The sequence below is a fragment of the Vipera berus genome, assembly GCF_964194415.1.
Source record: "Vipera berus genome assembly, chromosome: 1".
NCBI lineage: Eukaryota > Metazoa > Chordata > Lepidosauria > Squamata > Viperidae > Vipera > Vipera berus.
This window is the reverse complement of record NC_138202.1, coordinates 196661822-196685783: the sequence shown is the minus strand read 5'-3', so window position 1 is coordinate 196685783 and position 23962 is coordinate 196661822. Positions and strand designations below refer to the sequence as shown.

Here is a 23962-nt window from a genome sequence, read left to right as displayed (position 1 = left end):
ATGCATTTAATAATTTTTCACTTACTTTGAATTAAAAGCTATATAATTTGATTACAGTGTTTGGAAGAGGGGGGCTGAGCCATTTGAGGAACCACATTCAAGCTGTACTGTACATTCCAGCAGTGATAACAGGTAGTTCTCGACTTACAACTACAGTTGGGAACAGAATTTCTGTTTATAAGCTTGAAGCTGGTTGTTAAGTGAGCCTTGCCTGATTGTACAGCCTTTTTTTGCCACAGTTGTTAAACAACTCAATCGTGCTGTGTTAGGCAAATCCGGCTTCCCCCATTTGAAGGTCATAAGTGGCAATCACACAACCCTGGGACACCGCAGCTGTTGCAAATAGATGTCAGTTGCGAATTTTGATCATGTAACTGGGGATGCTTCGGTGATTGTAAGTACATTGTAAGACTAGTCCTAAGTCATTTTTTTCAGTGCTGTTGTAACTTTGAGTGGTCGTTAAACGAATGGTTGTAAGTTGAAGACTGTCTTTATTGTTTCTCTGTAGCAACTGCAGGGCAAAATTGGGTGTGTCTTGTGATCATATTTATCTCTTTAGTTTCATAGTAAGTATGTTTTAATTGGTGGTGTGTGCCCACATAGTCAAATAATAGTTCGGTAACTATCATTGCTAGTCCTTCAGAAACAATGGAATTTCCATAAAATGTGGTATATAATTTCATAGAAGTCTGAATTCTGTGTAAACAGTGTGGTATAATTTTGATTTATGTTTGGCAAGCAGATGTCACTGCACTACTGCCACATTAGATTCAATTCAGTTTAGTTTGTAACATTTTCATCAAAGCGATGTGTATTTCAATGACAGCCTGGTTAGTCCAGATACATGTACACTCCTGCATCCTGTATATACAAAGCTTCTTTACTCTTCCATTCCATTTTAGTTCCTTCTAATAGTTATTGCTGAACTGTGGATTTAGTATTTCAAGATATATAATCACTCTTGTAGTGTACACGTCCTGGTCCTCTTTTGAGGGGATTAGTTAATGAGGTGGTAATTTATTCCAAAGGGTATATTTAGTGAAGGGCTTCTCTGCTTTATTTGACATAGTCCTGTCAACTGACTGCAATTTGTCAAAACCATTAAGCAAGGACCTCTTCTTTGAGGTGAAAGGAGAGTTACCCTAAACCAGGGGTAGGCAACCTCGGCTCTTTTATGACTCATGGACTTCAACTCCCAGAATTCCTGAGCCAGCTTGGCTGGCTCAGGAATTCTGGGAGTTGAAGTCCATGAGTCATAAAAGAGCCGAGGTTGCCTACCCCTGCCCTAAACAAACAGGCGGCACTACAGACTACATCTTAAATATTCTTCCTGCAAAATCTTTAATAAGCCACATCTTGGCCTATGTAGATTGTGGCTTCTCCTATCCACCACCCCCCTTTCTTTTTTTTAATGCAGCAAAATCTTGTTGGGGACACCAGAGAGAAGGAAGCATGCCTGGAATTGTTTTATTATGAGAGCTTCTGAGTCTAGGCTCATCAACTCTGGAGAAAGTAATGTGGTATTCATCCTCTTCTCTCCCCCCCCCCCCATTGCCCAGCTTTGCAGTGCAATGTCTGATCATTAATAAACAGCAAGCACTCACTTCGCCCTCTGGGCCTCAAATAGTACAGTGTGCAACAAGGGAGTGCGGGCAAGGCACAAGGATGGAAACAGTAGTATCAGATTACAGTTTCAAAATATAACTGGAGTGTGTTAGCTGGCTTACAGCTATTGACTTGCCGCATAATTGTGTTGCTTATTTGTTGGAAAAGGCTTCCCTTTCCTTCCCAATTAATATGGATGTTGTTATTAAGACCTTGGAACTCCTGGGTTGGCTTGCAGAAATCATGATAGTCACCTAGCAGTAGCTGCTGCTGCTATTATTATTATTATTATTATTATTATTATTATTATTATTATTATTATTATTATTATTATTATTATTATCCAACTGCATATGGTAAAAATCTAAGTTGAATTTCTCTCTTCTAAATGAGTTTTTTTTAAAAAATAAGCAAACTAAAAGAGCCGTGTACACTAGTATTTTAATTTATTTCTGCACAGTTATGTTTAATTCCTTCTTTGCATTTGAACTCAGGGTGCAAGCGTGGTGATGTTCAATACATACAAGCAGAAACAATTATTCTGGGGGAAAAAATACCATGTAGGTACAAAGCTCAATCAATGAGGATTCAGAAGCAAGGCACTTTAAATGTCTTTGCAGTTCAGTTAATACTCCTCTCCCCAATAAATTATATTAGTATTATCATCTGTGATTATTGTATTTAGAATGGGGATCAGCAACACAAGGCCCATGGGTCCCATTTGGCCATAGCACCATTTGGTAGTCTCTATTTACTTCTAAAAACTTCTTTTAAAAAATATGTGTGTTAAATGCCCCCCATTTTTGGCTTCTTGAATGAGATTTGTTGAGAATTTGGGCCCTTTTAGTTTTATTTCCAAACTGCAATATCACACCAAATCAAGACATGCTGCCCATCAGCTGAAAATGTTGTGATCCTTACTTTAGATAAAATATCTTTAATTTATTTTACAGTGTGTTAGTTTTCCAGCTCCTTAAACTGGATACCCAATTTCAAGTAAACAAAGCACGTTTTAAAAGTCCTGGAAGTTGTGGCTTGATCATGAATAGAAGTGAGACTGTGCGCGACCGTCCCATAACAGAAGAGAATCTATTTTGGCCTGTTCATCTCCTCCTAGGGCAGCCCTTTCTGCAGAGTTTCAGAGGGTACAAAGGATCAGCACAGCTTGTTTCCCCATCTTATGCTCTGGTGTCCCGTTAGTGAATTTGTGTCTTTGGTCACTGATTACTCCTGATTTTTCACAACAGTAAATAACTCTTTGACAAGTCTGTAGCTCATATACACTTACTGGCCAGTCCTCAAAAGGCTTCTGAAAGCAATATTTGCGAATTGAATTTCCGCCAGCGCAAAGTATTCTTTAGGGATTATAAGCTTGCTCTCTGTCGTTGTGTGAGCTCTGGCTTCAGAGATGGATTAACCTCTGACTCCACCTATCATCCATACTGAAGAAAATGAGGAAAATCAGCTTGTTTTAAAAATATAAAACGGCAGACTCTCCAATGGGTAGTTTTTGGCATCATCAAAATCTTTGTAGTGAGGATCCCTCGTATAAAGGAAATTCTGCAAGCTTTTGCTCCCTGCTTCTCTGTTTAGCTATTTTGCTAAACTGAGAAAAGAGCTAATTTTGTCATTCAGAAAAACATAAGCTTGATAAATAATGCAGTTTCTCACAGTTCTTGAGAGAGACTTTGGAGGGGATTATGTAGAAAATTAAATATTTGACACACAAAAGCACTAAAAAAACATTAAAATGTCTAATTTGGACAGATACTCAATAGTTCATATATAGGGCCAGTTTTATATGATTGATTGCCTAATGATAACCTCAGCAACCCCTGAACACCTTTAAATCTCTGGACTTTTTGACTGTTGCAAAAACCTTTGAATCAAATATCCTTCTCTTTACATATTGCTGAAACCTTGAAATACTGCATATGTGCATGTGGTTCAAATATACATATTTTATTTTAATATTTCTGAACTGCATTATTTTTTCCTACTCTGTGCTCCTATCAAGTTGTCACAGCAGCTTTTAAAAATCAATGATCTAATAAATTAAAATGTGAGCAGCATAATAAAGAAGCAATCCAAGCCCCAAAAAAGATGAAGAAATCTAGAGAAATTTTAAACTTCTGGCAAACCAACTAATGCTGAAAGGACATAAAAATGAGTATAAATGGAATGATATTTTTTTTTAAAAAAAATAGGCATCATGGCTGAAAGGGCATTCTCCTTAGTAACAATTTTAGGTTATTGAGCTACTAAAAAGTGTCCAGGTTATTGGTCGGCTAAAGAAGTGTCCTCTGTATGATCTCTGGATGGTAAAAAAAATAAAGGTAGTAATTGCATGTGAATACTGGACTCTTTTTACATGTGTTACAAACATGACACAAGTAAAAGGGAGATGTGGCTTTAATCACTTTAGTTGCAGTCCCTATTTGCAGTCAACATTTTGGGACAACGTACACCATGGACATCCTTGGTGAGTACTCCTGTTGAGCTACTGGCATAATATGGATTGGCATTACAATATATCGTGTTACAATAATTTCAATTTGCAATAATTACCATTTTTTAACTTTTGAAAGACAGCTTCATTATAGTAGTGTAACTTGCATACAGTATTATTAGAATATGAATAACTTAAGACACACAAGGCCATTTCTCTCTGGAATGTTTTATGTGGGGATGTAACTAATATATTCATTAGATGTAGAAACAATGGTCCTCTATGCCGTAAAAGCAACTTAGGCTTCCATGGGAAGAGTGGGTCAAGAACCACCTATATAGAAGGAGTAGTCTAGTGCAGGAGAACAGTATTAATCCAGGCCATTAGACAATGCTCAACCACTGGGGAGATGCAAAGGCCCTCCTCCTAGCTATGACCGCCATCTGCTCTTCAAGCAGGTACTGTGAATCCAGGAGGATGTCCAGATTGCACACTGGGTCTGTCTAGGACAGGAGTAGGCAACCTCGGCTCTTTTATGACTCATGGACTTCAGCTCCCAGAATTCCTGAGGAATTCTGGGAGCTGAAGTCCATGAGTCATAAAAGAGCCGAGGTTGCCTACCCCTGGTCTAGGACATTACAACACCATCCAGCACCAACAATGGAATAATTCTAGAACTGAGAAAGCTGGGAAAGCCGCTTACACTTGTCACAGTTCAACAGAAGCTTGCTATTTCCCATCCAGACACTCACAGCCTCCTGACATTGGGGAAAGACAGCCCCACCATCACTTAATTTGCCAGGGGCCGAGATGTATAATTGGGTATCATCAGCATACTAATGATACTTCATCCCCTGGCAACATAAAAGTAAATATGTAGTTCGAACTCAAGGTTACTTCTCTGTATCCAATCCATAACTACAGCAAAACACTGATTCATCACTGCTTCCTTTGACTTCTCTTTGATTTCACATTTCCAAGTAGCTGTAAAACAACTGGAAATAGTGGAAAGTCACTTTCAGCCATAAACTGAAGGTATTAATCAAACCCTGGTCTTGACCTTGAGTGACTCTATTTCCATATAAAGGGCTATATTTGGGAACAGTAGTACAATTCCTCTGCATACTCCACCCTCCTGGAGTGAATAATTTCATGGAGTAAAAGTGGAACCTGGTCCATGTTCGCTGGCAAACGTGTTTCCTGCCTAAAAGTCTCTTTTCTGTTTATTTTGTCCTCAGAAGGCAACTATGTCTGGCAAATAGTGGGTATCTGACTCACCTCACTGTCGTCTCAAGATTAGTAATCATGTCCTCTGAAACTGCTACCAAGAAGGCATATCCAGGAATAATTATTCATTGGCGAGAAATCTACACATGGTCAGATACGTTAAATGTTGCAGAGTTACGTATTTGGAAACTCATTCTCATTTGGTCTCCGTAGGATACGGCTTAAAGCAAACAAAAATGCAAGGAGAAGAATGGCTTTAGCCAAAAGCTTGGCAAGCCCAACCGGTCGGACAGTGCGCTGATGGAGTTTTGTACTGGTACAGCTAGGGCCTCGCGAAGGTTGAGCTCCCAGAATTTTTGCAGCACTTCAAAAAAAAAAAAATTGATCACAGGTTTACGTGCAGCAGACTTACAAGTAGTAAGCTGTTAGCACGCCAGCTTTCTGCGAAGCCCTTTGAACTAACAGATTCAGTTTTATTGTCAGTGCAGTCCACAAAATAAATATTGTTTGTGAGCTTAACCTTATAACTTTTTAATGCTAAGAAATGAAGCAAAAACATAAGTTTATTCCAACTTTCACTTCCTGGGCAGTGATGCTGCTCCTATTTATTCTGCTTTTCTTTTATTCCTCAATTGTTGTGCTGCCTCTTATTTGAAGAGAATTAATCTTCTTAGTGGAGCTTGCCTATTATTTCAATATTATATGGTTAACTCACCATCCCCCAAACCCCTTTTGGTTAGTTCAGACATGTCAAACACAAGGCCCGGGGGCCAGATCCGGCCCGCGAAGTGGTTTCATGTGGCTTGCGAAGCCATCCTGGAAACAGTGAGGGAACAGCCCCCACTGCCTTGGCCCTGGCCCAGAGACCCTCCTCCTGCCAGAGACCCTCAGATCTGTCCCACTCCTGCCCAGGCCCCCATAGGCAGCCTTGATGCGAACGATGTAGAGCTGGCCACGCCCACCCAGTAGGCCATACGCACTCTAGCCACGCCCACCCAGTAGGCCACACCCACCCTGGCCATAACCACCCGGCCCCCTGAGGGCAACCGCAATGCTGATGCGGCCCTCAATGAAATTGACTTTGACACCCCTGGGTTAGTTGGTGACTTGGAACTGGCATTATGCTCTTTGCTCTCTCTCAGACAGTAGTTTTCTATCTCCCAGCTTTCAGGGCGGTCCAGTTGAATTCGAGAACTGCTTTTGGCAAACACAAGTAAAGGGGCCGGAAATCTTCAGCTGGTACCAGCCAGTTCTGCTAGTTAGGTTCATTTTGGGAACTACAGGTCGTCCTCGACTTAAAACAGTTCATTTAGTGACCATTCAAAGTTACAACAGCACTGAAAAAAGTGACTTATGACTGTTTTTCACACCTCACGACCCTTGCAGCATCCCCATGGTCACATGATCAAAATTCAGACACTCGGGAACTGTCTCACATTTATGATGTCCCAGGGCCATGTGATTACCTTTTGCAAATTTCTGACAAGTAAAGTCAATGGGAGAAGCCAGATTCACTTAACAACCGTGTTACTAACTTAACAACTGCAGTGCCGCACTTAATAACTGCGCCAAAAAATAGGCTGTAAACTGGGGCAAAAGTCACTTGCCAAGGCTTGGCAAGTCTTGCTTGCCAACAAAAATTTTGGGCTCCCTTGTGGTCGTAATGTACTTCCTCTATTATAGTCTGCTGTCTTCAGTGTGAGGTGCCACGGGAACATAGGAACATAAAATGAGTTCTGCTGGATTTGTTCAACATTCTGCATCGTCCTTAGCGACCAGATGCCTTCAGGAAGCTCACAGGCATAAAGAGAAAAGCAATATGGGTAGGCCTCAGCGGATGACCACCATTGAGCCAAAATTTTCTGTTGGCAGGCAAGACAGTTTTAAGCGAGGTTTGCCCTATTTTAGACCTTTCTTACCCCAGTTGTTAAGTGAATCACTGCAGTTGTTAAGTTAGTAACATGGTTGTTAAGTGAATTTGGCTTCCCCATTGCTTTTTCTTGTCAGAAGGCTGGAAAACGACCCCGGGGCAGTGCAGCTGTCATAAATACATGCCAATTGCCAGTCATGTGACCACGGGGATGCTGCCACGGTTGTCAATGTGAAAAACGGTAACAAATCACTTTTCCCAGCGCTGTTGTAACTTCAAACAGTCACTAAGCAAATGTTTGTAAATCAAGGACTAATTGTGCTCTCCCCCACTTTTGCTGTTTAGCCGCTGGAACTCAAGGCATTCTGCCTGCGATTCCAGAGTCAGCAAGAACAATAATCACTGACAGCCCCTACCTCCATGAATTTGTTCAGTCCCCTTTCAAAACGATATAAAGAGATAGTGACTTTGGACCAGTTAGTCTTGTCTCCATCCAACCCACCTCACAGGGTGGTTGTTGTGGGGAAAATAGGAGGGAAGAGTATTGCGTGTTTGCTACCTTATTACTTTTAAAGTGATAAGGGCAGCATAAAAATACGATAGATGACAGAGAGAGATGCTGCGCTGTCTTCCCTTTATCAGTCTGAATCTCCCCCCAGTCAGTTTTAAGGGATGACCTACCATAAATTCCCCAGGTATGCCAGATAGAAGATATGACTAGATGAACTAATTCTACTTTATTTTAAGTCTCCATTAATAGAATCTTGCAAGTCCGAAAGTACAGATCTCCTAGTGGGCTCCTTTACAGCTGAGAAGTTGGGGGAGGACGCTCCTCAGCCTCTTCCTCAGCCCATTATGCAACTGTAGGCTATGCCCTCCCTTATCTGACCATTCCCCAGGCAGCATCTCTTTGCCTTCTTTCTCAGTACCATTACATTCTCACACTGAGAGAAAAAGTTAGTTCTCTCTCTCTCTCTCTCTCTCTCTCTCTCTCTCTCTCTCTCTCTCTCTCTCTCTCTCTCTCTCTCTCTCTCTCTCTCTCTCTCTCTCTCTCCCCCCCCCTCATTTATTTACTGGAGGGAGCTCCTCCAGCTGCTCAATCATGTGAATTTTTCTGTGTTTTTTATTTCTTTTGCATCTTTTTTGAGCTCTAATACCTGTTTTCTACCATAAGAAAGGCTGAGCGCCAAAGAATTGAGGCCTTTGAACTATGGTGCAGGAGAAGACTCCTGCGAGTCCCTTGGACTGCAAGGCGATCAAACCGGTCAGTCTTAGAGGAGATCAACCCTGGCTGCTCTTTAGAAGGCCAGATCCTGAAGCTGAAACTCAAATACTTTGGCCACCTAATGAGAAGGAAGGACTCACTGGAGAAGAGCCTAATGCTGGGAAAGATCGAGGGCAATAGAAGAAGGGGACGACAGAGAATGACGTGGCTGGATGGAGTCACTGAAGCAGTAGGTGTGAGCTTAAATGGACTCCAGAAGATGGTAGAGGACAGGAAGGCCTGGAAGAACGTTGTCCATGGGGTCGCGATGGGTCGGACACGACTTCGCAGCTAACAACAACAACACCTGTTTTCTAGTGATGCTTAAAAAATGAGGCAGTATTTCTGGTTACAGTTCTATATTCACCTACCTGGGATTAGGTTCCATTCAGTTTAATAGGATTTATTTCTACATAGACATATAAAGATTGTAAAAAAAAGGGCGGGGTTGGGGAGTGAATAGTGGTTTTAACCCTTATTTTACTATTTATTGCCTTGTTCCTAGTTGGCTGCAAACTAAAGCCTGCTTCAGCTAGTGCCCTCCAAGTGTGTTGCAAACTGAATAGGTATTTGGTGTTTTGACTGAGATTTAATTGCTTTGTTTATAGAAATTTTAAATTGCTATATTTTTTTCCATTAGAGTTAGGACTGTCCTTTTTGAAGTAACTATTTGTACTGTCCTTTTTATTCAAATATCTGACAATGGTAGTCAAGAAATAACAGGGAAAGTTGTTGCTCCTAAACTATAGAACATAAACTATGGAACATAAAGGCCCAATTTTAAAGGTTTTTTTTTCTTTTTCTTTTTTTCTTTTTCCTATTTTTTAATAGTGAAAAATTATACCTGAGAATTTAATCTGACCTCATTTGGTATATTTTAAGCATTTTAATGACCATTTTGCATTTTAAAAATCTCTTGCCAAACTTTGATAGGGTGGTTTTTATATCCTTAAATGTATGGAACTTTAATGGGATAAATTCATCAATGTAATAAATGTTTTCTGGAATTACTTCCAAATAATGTGGGGCATAAACATAAAATCAAGCTAGGAAAACTACCACATTAGAGAATAATGGTTCAAAATAGAAAAACCGGGCTGTTTAATTGAAATTGACCCAATGTTACAAGTGAAACCTCCATCAAATAAAAAAGCCACTCAAGCTAGCTTGGGTGACCTGTGAATGGGCTCACTATGAGAAATCTAGCTAGCTGGCACTGTAATAATTTGCTTTGCCTGGGTCACGTAAAAGAGAAGGCAGAAAGGCCGTACGAAGGAGTTGGTGTAAAATTGTTTTCTTTTTCCTGAGAAATAGAAACAGAAACCAGAGAAAGCCACCCAGCTGTCTTTCAGTTTACTTTTTTCCCAGAGGGCAAGTCCAAAGAAAAAAACGTTGAGTTGGAAAGGAAGAACAGTCTTGCAGAAATGGTGCAATAAAAAAGAAGCAGGAAGTCAGAAGGGTTTTTTAAAAAAATGTTTATGCCAGTTCCTGCTCAGCCAGTCAAGGAGAAGGATGGCAGGAATGTGATGGATGAATCAGAAAGCAGTTCATATGGCCTCATAGGTATAAAGGCCGGCCGTTTTTTAAAAAAAAGAGAAACTGGCAAAATATTCAGCTTCTACTTGCTGGAGACGTCAGAAAATTAAATTCTGGGCCATGTGGCTCAGGTGGGATGGACCAATTTATAATTTACTTTAAATTCCCCCAAATGAGGAGTCTACAAATATTTATTTGCAACTTCTTCCCAGCAAAATCTGGGAAATCCTTAGCACGATTTGATATTTTGCTGTACCTGGTAAGATCCTTCAGTAGATTGAAGCATTGCTCCCCATACACCTTATCTGAATGTAAAGTAAGGAAGTAAGTAACTCAGCTCTGTTGCTTCCTCAGAGTTGCTACACTATGGCTTGGCATGCTGGGAAAGTCCAGACCATTAACTACATCTTTTTCTCTTCCTCTGTGAAATATTTCTTGCTGATTTTTGATGCTCTAACTAGGGTGCCCATCACACCCTCCATTCCAACTGAAATAAGACAAAAATGTATTTAATTGTTGGAAGGTTTGGGGTTGCTTTTCAATCCTATTTCCTCTCTGTCAAGATGTTGAACTGATAGGGAATTTCTCATGCAATTGTGTTTGCAAATGGACCGCCTACTCTGAATTTAAATTCACTCCAGAAGAAACCTTTTTTTAAAAAAAATCTTCCTTGTGTAAAAGTTTCCATCTAACATTAAAAACCAGCTTTTCATACAGTTTAGTATTTATCAATATTTACTTTTTCCTCCATAAATAATTTTGGAGCATCATGAGATTATGCTGCATTTCTTTTTCTATAGTACACTCCTTTATTATAAATGTACTATGACTTTACTCAAGACTAGCTTATTTGTTCTTTATTTTTAGCAAATTTCATTTAAATTTTTAATGGTTCTGCTTCATGGAGCAGTACTTCTCAGATTCCTTCTTCTTCATTTTCTTCTTTTACCACCCCCTATGTATATCTCAAATTAACCCTATAATATTTGGAAGGGATCTTAACAGCTGGCTGCACCTGACAGTCTCATCTGAGCTTGGAATCTAAAAAGGATCAGAGCTGGTTAATTCTTGAATAGGAGACTAGCAGAATTCTAGGAATATAAATTGGGGGGTGGGGGGAAAACAAATTTTCTTGCCAAGAAAACTACTGTACATGGATAGTAGTAGTCACTCTGGAGACATGCTACAGGGAGAGGAAGGAACAGTTGCCTTATGTGACAATAGGAATAACACAACTTAGATGAAAGAACTTTTAACAAACTTAAATGGACAGACAGCTTTTAAAATCAGGATGTGATTATAGCATAGGAAACAGAAGTTCTGCTGTTCAGAGAAAAAAGAGGAGAGAAATCCCTTAAGATAAGCCCAAAGTTTTGAGACTTGGGGTAGTTCTTTGGATACTGAAAAGGAATTTAAAGGAATATTTTTGCTAAAAGATAATTAGATATGCTTTGACTAATTTCCCAAAAGGGCCTTTTGCAGTGGGGACAATTCAGACGAGTCTTAATTAAGATTTCCCTGTTCAGTGTGTTTTTCTGGATACCTCCATATCTTATTTCTATATAATTCTATAAGCAACATTTGGAGTTGCAGTGACTGTAATTGTATGTCAAAAAGCAAAGGGCTTTTTATTCTATTTTGTCTCAGTTGTGATAAAGGAATACTTTTCAGCATGGTATCTTTTTATTTTAATAAAAATAGATAGTTAAAAGCAAATAGCCTCGTAAACTGGAAGTGCATTATTCCCTTCCATCAAAACTTCCAAGACAAAGAAAGGAAGGGAGAGAGGGAGGGAGGGAGTAGGAAGAGGAATATAATAACTCTTTAACTACTGCACTCTTTATGTCCTATTTAAAAACCAGCTCAACTAAAAATTAAGGGCAGAGCTGCCATTATAAAGCTACCTGCATTGGCTGTACAGTATGTCCATATGACATTAAGAGTATCTACTTTAATGGCTATGTAGAAATTGTTTACTTTTGCAAAGTATTTGTTTTTCTAATGATGAAACAATCTACATAATCTATTAAATGTGAAAAATCAGAGCAATAGCTAAGGTGAACTCACAGAAAACTGACGATCTCCAGTCTATCCAGCTGTTCCAAGCTGCGGCTCTTGAAAATGCTTCATTGGGATTTGCAGCTGTTGCATGAGGGGATCCTGTAAGAAAAGCTGGTGGCATTTCAAAAGAGACTTTTTTTGTAAGAGAATGTGGGGGTGAGAAGTCACTCCCTTAACCTTCCACCAGTATATATTCAGTGTCACTCCCAATATTATGGGGTGGTGTAATGTTCGTACTGTACCATTGTCAAGAAGTGCAAGTTGTTGTCATCGAGCATTTAAATTCGCATCAGAATGTTTTAAAAATTTCCTGCCAGCTTACCCATTTTTTCACCCCAGTATAAAATAACAAGGATCAACGTCGTTTCTTGGTATCTCTGTGCTTTGTGTTTTTTGTTGTCAGTACACCCATTTGAAGCCAAAGGAAGAAGTGTGCCATTGGGGGAAGGGAGCATCTCTTGCTATTAGAACAAGGAAGGAAGGAATAAATCATACATTAGAGGCCACTGTTAAATCTGCCACATTTTGATTCACCATAAAGGCAGGAAAGAAGTTTTTTTTTTAAAGGCACATTCCATGACATCATTGGCTAAAAGCAGTTTTCAGATTGTCTTTGCATTAACACACCAGATTTATTCTTTTTCACTAAATGGGAAAAATGTAAGCCTCATTCTAATTATGCATGTGATAAAGTATGTTCTCATGAAGTCAGTAAACCTAATAGTATTGCAGTTTTCTTATTCTTAATATAGTCCACAGCAACCTTTTTCTTCCTGTAGAGAATTTGTCTGAAGGTTGATAGTTTTTGCTGTTTTGTGAATTAATTGTAATAGAATTTGAAAAGCAGTCTATTAATTGCATCTAAAGCAGTGGACATGAGCCCACAAAAATGTATGGTATAATAAATTTGTTGGTTGTTCGGGTGCCACAGTGCCCTTTGTTTCTCCTAATCAGAAAATATTTAAAGATGTATAGGACCTTCTGAGAATAAAAGGCCACAGAAATGATTTTTCAACGTTAAGCTTTTAATTATGATGTGGTTGCTGTAATCTGAATTTTTAATTCCTCTCTTGACTTTCCTGACCAAGGAACTGTATATAGAGACCAGTCAACTCGATGAAGTGGCACTTATGCCATTGTAAATATGTACATATCTACTTATCTACATATGTATCTTCCAAAGATGTTATTCCTTTATTTAAAACATCTTCCTTTAAATCTGAGTATTTCTTCTCTCCATGTTTCTGCCTCAGGAAAGATTAAACAAACCAACAAGAACAGTTGCAAAACAGAGAATAAACCTCCCTCCCTCCTCAAGTAGTATATTAGCATATAGGTTGGCATATTCAGGGATTCCAACGGTTCAGTAATTCAATTTTGGAATTACTGATACATTTAATAAGTAAAGCTGTGTAATCTTAGTGTATTTTTGCTTGGATACTGACACAAAAGGCAAAAAGATGCATACATACAAACCTCATGCAATGTCCACATGAATGAACGAAGTTGATTATATGTAATGTGCCAGAAAGATCCATCCAGGTTTCCCTCCAAATTCTGTATAGAATCTTGCACCACAGCTGCATTTTTACTTTCTGACCTACATATACTTCAGCCAAAGTTTAGATGCAACATTGTTTTCTCCCTCTCCGAATAAATTGTGCCTCCCTTTTACGATTCCTCGAGTTGCTTCCTCGGGACTCTTACCCATCTGTCAGAGGAGGGACACCACCAGACATTATGCTATACTGGTTCTTGTGGTCTTCTGATGCCCACAGAGTGTCAAGCCATTTTCCCCCCTCACAGGCTATTTTTCAGGCTCTTCTTCCCCCCCCCCCCCCCGAGATGTCTTCTCTTTCCTAGCATTGAGTTCTTTCCCCAAAAAACTATCCTTGGGTATTAGAAGAACAGACATTGGAATCAGACCTTTTTTGTGCATTTAAAATAGGGAAATAGATGCATTCTTCTCCTGTATCATCTTTCCTCAGATGATTGATATGTGGTCCAAATTCTGCACCATAATTGTCAGATGTGGCTCTGCCTCACTCAGAAACCTCAGAGGAGGGCAGGAGAAAATCCTTACAGATAAACAACAATTAAGCCCATAAATGCCTCCCAGAACCAGATTTTCCATAGGGATAAAAGAAAGGACCATTTCAGTGGTTATGATTGCATTACATAATTAATTGTCCCATGAGGTTGAGTTGTTCCTCCTCATTGTTTTACTAGCTGATGAAAAACATTTTTAGTCTGACAATCTGTCAGTTTACCAAATTCCATATCAATTGTGTTTGGTGGTTGGCTGAGCCTGTTTATAAACTCATAACTGTTATTTTTATAGCATCCCGATTTACTATGATCCTGTGAAGAGACAGGGAGTAAATTATAAGAAAACCCTTGTCCTCTTTTAAAACAAAAAAATGCCCTTATTTTACAACATTTTTTTTCTGGCTCAAGTGAATTTTGATTGTGGGCCCAGCATCTTATCTTTAGTCACTCTATTCATTCCTTATAAATCGCATTTCTAATGTGTGAGGGAAGACAATTTCATGCATTTTACTTTTTCTCCAAGAATGAACTCAAACTTTGCAAAAAGCTCCAGCTTTAAAAGCATGGTCCTGATGTTGAATATTCAGGAAACAAACAAAGGAAGCAGTAGTTGACTACTTTGGAAAAGAAAAGGAAAACAACATTTTGGGCATAACAAGTATGTAATTAATTAATGAATGAAATTGTGGTTCATTTTGTGACCTAAATAAGAATTCAATTAAGTTTTGGGTAGGTATAGAGAGTTAGGTAAAGGTAAAGGCTCCCCCGCACATGCATGCTAGTTGTTTCCAACTCTAAGGGCCGGTGCTCATCTCCGTTTCAAAGCCGAAGAGCCAGCGCTTGTCTGAGGACGTCTCCGTGGTCATGTGGCCGGCATGACTAGACGCCAAAGGCGCACGGAACGCTGTTACCTTCCCACCGTAGTGGTCCCTATTTTTCTACTTGCATTTTTACGTACTTTCGAACTGCTAGGTTGGCAGAAGCTGGGAAGAGTAACAGGCGCTCACTCTGTTACGCGGCACTCAGGATTCGACCCGCCAAACTGCCAACCTTCTGATCGTCCTAACCCACTGAGCCACCGCGTCCCTTTATAGAGAGTTATGGAACTCAAAAAAGATTTTCTGTGCCACCATGCTAAATACACACTGATGCCTTATTTATTATACCCTCATATATTTACACAACGTTCTGCAGGAGACCTATGATATTTTTGCAGTTGCTTCTTTGTAACAAGTTTTTTGTAGAATAGGATGACAGAAATTCCAATCTTTGACTCTTGAGAACTTGGTTGCAATGATACATAACAGCCAACATCTTTAACTGATCGTGGCAGGATCTTATTTGTTTAGGCAGAATAGAAATTTATAAAGTAGATCAATTCCACCCTGAACTACTTAGAGCACATCTAGCCCCAAAGTAAAATTGGAATATTATTTCTAATAAAAACATATAGAAAGGTAACAGCATTCCATGTTTCGCCATATGCTCTGTGCTGCAAAGTGATGTTCTGCCGGCTCTTTGGCTTAAGGAATGGATATGAGCACAGCACCTTAAAGTCAGGGAAACAAGGGTAAAACCTGTGGGGACCACTTTACCTTTTTTATTTTATTTTTTCTAATATATGAAAATCAGTACTGTCATATCTTAATGCCGTCCTAGTCTAAAATGTCTTAGGTTTATAAAGTACGGTAGATTTTTGGTTCTCTAACCTGTGAAGCTTGTTATTACTCTACTGGGTGAACAGAGCATGAACAAGCCAGTCCATATCTATAACTGACACTATTTTTGATTTCTAGAAATATTAAGATTGTAGGAATATTATGTTGTATGAATTTGCTTAAATGATAGAATCTTGAGAACTTTTTTTCATATACCATAAGAGTAGTAAAATATGTTCAACACCTAGAGCTTCTCTCTGTGTTGGGCCCAGATCTTTGGAATGGATGTTAATTTTTTATTTCTTATTTCAATTGTACTGACTCAGCTTTTTGCATGTTTTAATTTATAAATTGCTTTGTGAAGAGTTTTTAATGGAAAAGAAGCCTATAGACAGTCTCAACAAAGTTAATAGTCAGTACTAAAAATATTACAGTTGAGTTACAGTACCCTTATTATTTTTCCCCTCTACTTGCAATATACCTTTTGTATTTCTTATATGTTATCAGGTTCGCAGTTTCATAATTATTTTCATTTCTATTCTACGTGTGGGTGTGTGCAGTTGAAGGAATGCTTTGTGCGTGCTTGTATTTTCTGCTTTGGAATAATTCCAGAGAGAACTTTTACAGCTGCAGTTCCAAGGTTGAGGTACCTTATTCAGTTGAGATAGGTTTTTTTTTTAAGAAACTTCATAGCCCAGGGGTTCTAGCTGTGATAGTTGGAGCTTAAGAAACATTCCACCACATACGAAGTAGGCAGCTGTATTTGAGATGGGAAAGCAACTCAGGGTCCACCTAGGCAGGTAGGCAAGTAATTCAGAATCATGCATGGTTTATGCCTTTTAAGTTCCAATAGAAAAGAATGTCTGTAGCACAGGGTAGAACTGTGAAGTTCTTGATGCTTTCTGAGCTTGATTGTGTTCGTTACCTGGCTAGGAAATGTTGTCACTGCTCTAGCATTTTTGAGGTGGATCACTTGGTTAGGGTGGGTGGTTTTATGATAGATTTTTGTGTTTCTAATTTGCCACCATTTCCTCTGCTGATGAGGATATCCAGGAAGGGTAGCGTGGACTTCAACTCTCAGAATTCCTGAGCCAGCATGGCTGGCTCAGGAATTCTGGGAGTTGAAGTCCAGGAGTCATAAAAGAGCCAAGGTTTGCCTACCCCTGTCCTAAGGTGTTCCTCTGATTTATTGATATATTTGCATATCAAACTGAAAGTAGATAGTGAAGCAGGGGATGAGAAGGTCCATGATTCTGGGTATTAAGATCTTACTGTTTTTGATTAGATTGGGTATGTTACATGGTACTGCTGCTATGGATTCTTTCATTGGTTCTGGGGTGTTACCCCAACTTCTAGCACTGAAAATGCTACCTAGCTGGATGATGAAATGTATGTACAAAACTCAACAACCAAACTCAAAGAATACCAAGGACTCCACAGCCTTTTAAGTCATTAGGCATTGTGTACTTTTATAAACCTACTATTAAACACCTGCTGGTTATGGGTGTTGTGGTACAAAGCAGATAGAGGCACCTGCTTACCGGTCCCTTTAAGCTTTTAACAGACTACAACACAGTCCTCTTTTTGTGCGCTATATACAAAAGAACATGAAGAACCTAAAATCCCCAGGTAACTCCTAGTGTGGTAACCTGCGTGTCCAGTAATAGTTTAGAATTCAGCGATGGGCGTTCACACGGATTGTTTTTGAGGTGCCTATTGTTTCATGCGACATCCTTGCCATTTCCCCCAGTATTCGACGTCCTGAGTTACGGGCTAGGGAGGGGCATAGGGAGTCAGTCCTTCGATATCACGGGACATTGATAGGCAGTTTTAGCAGAGCCAGGCTAGAAAAAGAAACCCCATTCCACAATCATCAGAGAGAAACTCCAGCTGTCTTAATAGAAACCAGGTTCAGCCCAGCATTCTCTCTGTAACTCTCGGAGCTGGAAAATTCCTTCACTTTATACGAGCAATTTGTTAAAGACTTGATGGGAGGAATACAGAACGGGCCAGGCCTGGAACCTTCAAGGCTATTTTACACTCACACTGTAGCTGGCTCTGACATGTGGCCATAATGTGAAAGGCATTTCCTGCTCTTGCTCTTGTGTGATCTTCCAGAAAACCACCAATTCAGATGGACTCTCAAATTTCATTTGCATTTCAGGATTTGAACTGCTTGAGCGTTTCTGCTCTTGCGAGGGTCACAGGAGTGTGGTTTTTAATTAGCAAATTATTTATTAATACATTGACATCACTGACTGATACAATAGTTAAGAGTGCCATTGTATTAAAGCTGTGGCGGCGCAGGGGTTAGAATGCAGTATTGCAGACTAATTCAGCTCACTGCCAGGAGTTTGATCCTTGCCAGCTTAAAGTCGACTCAGCCTTCCATCCTTCTGAGGTTAGTAAAATGGGGACCCAGATTGTTGGGGTGAATATGCTGACTCTGTAAACCACTTAGAGAGGGCTGTGAAGCGATATATAAGTCTAAGTGCTATTATGGTTGCTAGTATATTTAGTGACCTCCTGGATGGGTGTGTCTTTTCTACTTACCCCTTGAAGGCAATTTATTGGGGAGAGGGAGGATATGGTAAGGAAGGAGAAGCTAAAGCAAATGGTAGAGAAGGAGCCCTAAAGTTATAAGTAGCCCTTGAAAATATGGGTTGTCACCTTCAAAACATGTTGCTAAATGGCTACTTTAATGTTTAATGTTATTTAATTTAAAGAGGACAATTATTAACTGGGTTAGGAAGTAATCTTCATAGGAAACCAAGTCTTATTTTTTTGTCATGGCCCTTTCTGTGGTTTTGGAGTGCAGCCTTCAATACATCATTCAAAAGCCAAGTTTAAACACTAATTTAAATAAATAATAATAATAATGAATTTTCATACTAAAGCCCAAAAAGGAAGCAGTTATACATTTTCTTTTTCTTCGACATCCCATTTACACCTTCTTCTCTACATACCTTTCATATATTCCTATTTCTTCCTGCTTGGCAGGCTTTCAGAAAAAAAAGATCAGCTTTTGTTAAATTGCTTGGTAGCGAAGGGATCTGAAATGCAGGGTGAGTTACCCATCTCTGACCATGTGATCCTTTTTTTTTAATGTGCTATGAGTTAGAATAAGAGTCCTGATGAATTGGAATATAAAGTCTTAGGACTGGTCTGAGATAAAAATGTGCAGGATTACTGTTACTCTGTTAATAATATGATGCTTTTGCATCTATATCATCAACCAGTTTTTGTGAGATTACAATCTTGGTTCAGTTTCCAGTTCACTATTTGGTTGCAGTTGACAGGTAGATTAAATAGTCAATGACTTTTTTTGAAGGCAAGATAAATAGATTGACAATACTTGGATTTGTTTTCTTTGTGTCTTCTCAAGATGATTGCGAGCCAACTTCCTATATCTGGTTTTCTCCAATATGTTGGGGCTACAGCTCAAGCGAAAAATATCTAAAGGCTTCACTTTGTAATAGACTGAACTAGAGTGCCTATAATTCTGGGGGAGAGTACTAGTCAATATTTCTCTTCTTTTTTCAGATATATGTTGGGGAAAGGAGGAAAACGGAAGTTTGATGAGCATGAAGATGGGCTGGAAGGCAAAGTGGTGTCTCCTACCGATGGTCCATCTAAGGTGTCTTACACCTTACAGCGCCAGACTATCTTCAACATTTCCCTTATGAAACTTTATAACCACAGGCCCTTAACAGAGCCAAGCCTGCAAAAGACCGTTTTAATCAACAACATGTTGAGGCGGATCCAAGAGGAGCTCAAACAGGAAGGCAGCTTGAGGCCTATGTTCCTCACCCCATCACAGCCTACAGATCCTCTTGGAGATAACTTTCGAGAAGCTCAGCCTGCCTTTAGCCATCTGGCCTCTCCGCCAGTCCACCCCACTGACTTAGCAAGCCCTACACCACTGGAGTCTTGCCTCACCCCTGCCTCTCTGCTTGAGGATGACACTTTTTGCACTTCCCAGACTATCTCATTAGATGGTCCTCCAAAATTACCACCTCCAACGATCCAACCAGTAAAGGACAGCTTCTCCTCAGCCTTGGATGAAATTGAGGAACTCTGTCCAACACCTACCTCCGCTGAGGCAGTAGTAACTACAGCAGCAGCAGATACAAATGCACCAGATAACTCTAAGGAGAATTCCAGTGAATCCAGCATTCAAAAGCCTGAGGGTATACAGGAGAACAGAATGAGTGAGCCTAAACTCATGGACTCGTTACCTGGCAATTTTGAGATCACAACTTCTACAGGTTTTCTTACAGACTTGACCCTGGATGATATTCTCTTTGCAGACATTGATACGTCTATGTATGATTTTGACCCTTGCACATCCTCTACAGGGGCTGCCTCAAAAATGGCTCCTGTCTCCGCAGATGACCTCCTCAAAACTCTGGCACCCTACAGTACCCAGCCAGTAACCCCCAATCAGCCTTTCAAAATGGACCTTACAGAACTGGATCACATTATGGAGGTGCTTGTTGGGTCATAGATAGATAGATAGCAACTTTTTAAATGCACCAGTATAAACCCTTGGTAGTATTTTCACAAGGCCCCCTCTCCTTCCAAGCCTACCAAGAAACACATAGACACACACAAATATGCACGCACGCAAATACACACATCACTGTGCATGCGTCTTTGCTTGTCTTTTTTTTTAAGGATCATACTTGTTTTTGCTTCAAGCAGAGTTGGAGTGCCTTCATTCACGTATGACCACTTTTAATGTATTACTGAAAGTGGTTCCTCAAGGGAGACCTGAAATCCTAATATAGGAAGAAAATGCATATTGTAAAACATAAATATGTTTGACAAAAAATGTAAAAGCTAAGCACAAGGATTATGTTGGGAAAAAGCTGTAAATTGCATGTGCATATTTGTCTATTTTTTCTATAAGTTTTATTGCAAGAGGTTAAAATATTATTTAGATAATTGCAGTACCTTTTTGGCATTTTAGCACTGTCTAGGTTGACTTAGCAATCCAGCCTTTTTAGAGGTATTAACGATTCCTCTTTAAATGTTGCATTTACATGGCTCTTTAGAAACTGCTACCCAAATTTATTTTATATTTTTGTATAGATTCTGCAATTTATGATATTGGGTTTTTTTCTTAGAAAAAAAGAAAAAGAAACAAAACAAAATGCTGTTTGTACTCACATACACACAAAAAAGGAAATAGTTATTTTGGTAGGATTTGCTCACCCCATTCCTGCATATACCTTCTGTTGTACAAGAACTGCTTGTAGTTTTATACAGACTTGTAGTGTTTTATATGCATATAATGGTGCAAAGAGAAGTTTGGATCAAATCAGTCTGCAGCTGGCCTCCCTGAATCCAGACACCCATGCTTGAAGGAAAAGACCAAGGGCTCTTCCCTTAAAAGTTTCACAGATATTTACTCCCTGCTGCCTACTACTGTGATTAACAAAAACCTTAGAGCCATGTATATTCCAACACTGATGTCAAACAGTTGGCAAGAAATAGCTGTGAAACTTTATTCTGATGAAACTCCCTTGTTCTCCCTTCCCTCACTCCGAAAGGATCAAGAAATAAAAATATATTCCCTCAAACCAAGCTTTCTTAAAACTTGAAAACAGATTCCATTCTTCCTCTGACAGAGTAGAGTGTCCTTACGTCTGTTGAGCTCAACTTTCTAATATTTTACAGCTTTCCTAGTGAGAAAGTTGTGTTCCTGGAAATAGCTTTCTTTTGGGTGAGTGCAGTTGACAAGAGTGCCCCGTTCAGATTCGAAACCATAGAAATGGGTGAGCATCGGTGTACTTTACTCTGTCTTGAGGTATTACCATAGTAATGGCATCTAGTTTTAGAGAGTCACAATTTTAGGCAGTTACCAGTTTTAAGGAGAAGCATGCTGTGGCTGTAGCAGATTGTTTTGTTTGATTGTTTTGGGTTTTTATTTTGTTTAAAGCCTTGAGAGTAAGTTGTGTTGAAATCAGTGGAGATTCCTTCCAAGAAACTTGAGTTTAGGATCAGGAGTGGGAAAAGGCCCTTTGTCTCTGTGACAGTGTAGTAATTCTAATGTACCTGAGTTCTTCTAATCATTCTTATGATTATTCTTGCCCTTTGCTTGGAACGTTAATATTCTTATTCACTCTGTTGGCAAGTGCTGAAAAAAAAAGTCTAACTTCAGTATTACCGCAGTGAAATCATCTCTTATCAGCACTGGATGGACTCACTCAAGTATCCATTGCTCTTAAAACTGGAGCTAGTTGTGCTTTGAACACTTGGTATCTTTTGTGGTGGGGTGGGGTTGGTTTCCTGATTCAACTCTGTTCCTTGCTTTATACTTTATAATGGCCTGTTTGACAATGTATTGAAACTGCAGTCTTCTATGCATGTTTCCTCCCCACTTAAGTCGTCTCATTTCTGCACCTGTTGCAATTTTCTCTCTTTCTCTCTCTGTTCATTGTGATGTACATTTGTGTTAAAGAAAACTTGCAATGTTATCATGCCTGTTGCCGAGATTGCTATGGCGTATTAATTTTAAATGGTACTTAATTGAGTGCAGGTTACAAACTATACTGTTGATATGCATATGGCTTCTTTAGGAATAACGTTTATATTTATTTAAGAAAATTTAAATTATGTTTATGTAATTTGGCAATATTCAGTTGGTTCTGCTTACTTCTTGTCATGGATTTCTTAAAAATTGGGTCTTTTCTGCCTTTAAGATGGCAGCTTTATAAACTGGCACTTTAGAACGGGCCATATATATTTATTTAAAATGCATGTAATTTATTATATATAATCCACACACAAAGTGTTTCATTTGTGTTCAAACTATCTGAGTAATTAGGGTGCTGCATGCCTCCACTAAATATGCCATGCCAAATTATCAACTAAATCCTAATATGTTAATCAGATTTTGCTATCTTTCTTGAAAAAGTTTATTTCATTTAAATGCAAAATGCCCTGAACAAAGATCTCTTCTCTTTTGTTAGTCTGGTAATCACTAGGAATATCGCTGGTACTGTATAAAACAACGATTACAATTTCATTAGGAATTTGTGGATTTGAGAAGATGAGGTCTTTCAAATCTGGGCTGCAGAAATCCAAAATGCCACTAAACTGTAGCAAACACATCGCAAAAAATTATTTGCTTCCACCTTTTGGTTGTCCAGATCTTTGCAGAACTAGATACGGTGGTCAGATATGGTAGAAAAGATGAAATAAGATGCTTGCTGATGTGCTACTAGCCAAGGAGGATAATCTTGGGTATAGATATCTGCAATGCTAGAAAACACTCAATTTAGTTTTAATCACTTAATCAGGATGGCAGCATCCCAAGCCTTTGCTGGAACAGTCTAGGTTTAGAGTAAAATTAAAATGTCAAGGAAAAAAGCAAACAAGATTTACCATTGTCAAAATCTGATTTTACACGTAATCCAGAAACAATACTTTCCTTTTTGGACGAGGTAATAGAGTATGTAAACAAGTTCCACATGTTGGGCAGAAGTTCAAATTAACACCATTTTAGAAAAAAACAGTAGGCTTGTTTTCCAAATGCTAACCTTGCCATACAGAGCAAAGGCATTTGAAATGTTGAGCAGAAATCAGTCCTACGCAACATTATATGATGCAAATGAGTATGATTGTGGCAGATAGTGCATCCACCCAATAGAATTAGATACCCCAGTATGATGAGTGCCTCACAGATATACCAATTTTAAACACTTCTGTCTCTATAATATAACCTTCCCCCTGCCCCCCCCCCCATAAAGGATCAGAACTCACCGGACTACAAATTATTCTTTTCCCCACTCTCCAAATTCCATCTTGAATGCTGGGGACGTTTTTAACGATAGAAAGCATGCAATGAAGTGACAAGAAGAGAGCAGAATTAAAAAGAGCTGTTTGAATTTGAAGTGATTTTTTTCCATTTTGTTTCTCGTAAGTTATTTATTCCATTTTATTTTTCTTTTGTAAATATATTTATTTTATTGTGAAGCTAACAGCATCTGGGTTGTAACATGTACAGAATGTATGGTAGGAATGTATTCTCTTGTAGGAATGTGAAATCCATACAAGAGGGAACTGAAAGTTAGATTTGGTGATGTATTATCTGGGTTCTGTTCAAGAATACATGTCATTCATCAGATCTCTCTCCCGCCTCTCCTGCTTTTCTCTACTGAGAGTCACTTTGATTCTATAGGACATGCAAAAAAGAAAAAGAAAAAAAAGAACTACAAACTTTTGTTATACAAATC

The 23962-nt window shown here is 39.1% G+C and overlaps 1 protein-coding gene across 1 annotated transcript in view; it reads left to right on the top strand.

Annotated features, from left to right (window-relative positions):
* The window catches only part of SERTAD2 (SERTA domain containing 2), a 35284-nt gene extending 14871 nt beyond the window's left edge, over window positions 1-20413 (top strand). The window contains exon 2 of the mRNA XM_081313665.1: window positions 19263-20413. Coding sequence (XP_081169791.1) covers window positions 19267-20226 — 960 coding nt within the window. The 5' untranslated portion in view covers window positions 19263-19266 and the 3' untranslated portion in view covers window positions 20227-20413. The remainder of the gene's footprint in view (window positions 1-19262) is intronic.
* Window positions 20414-23962: the final 3549 nt, after the last annotated feature.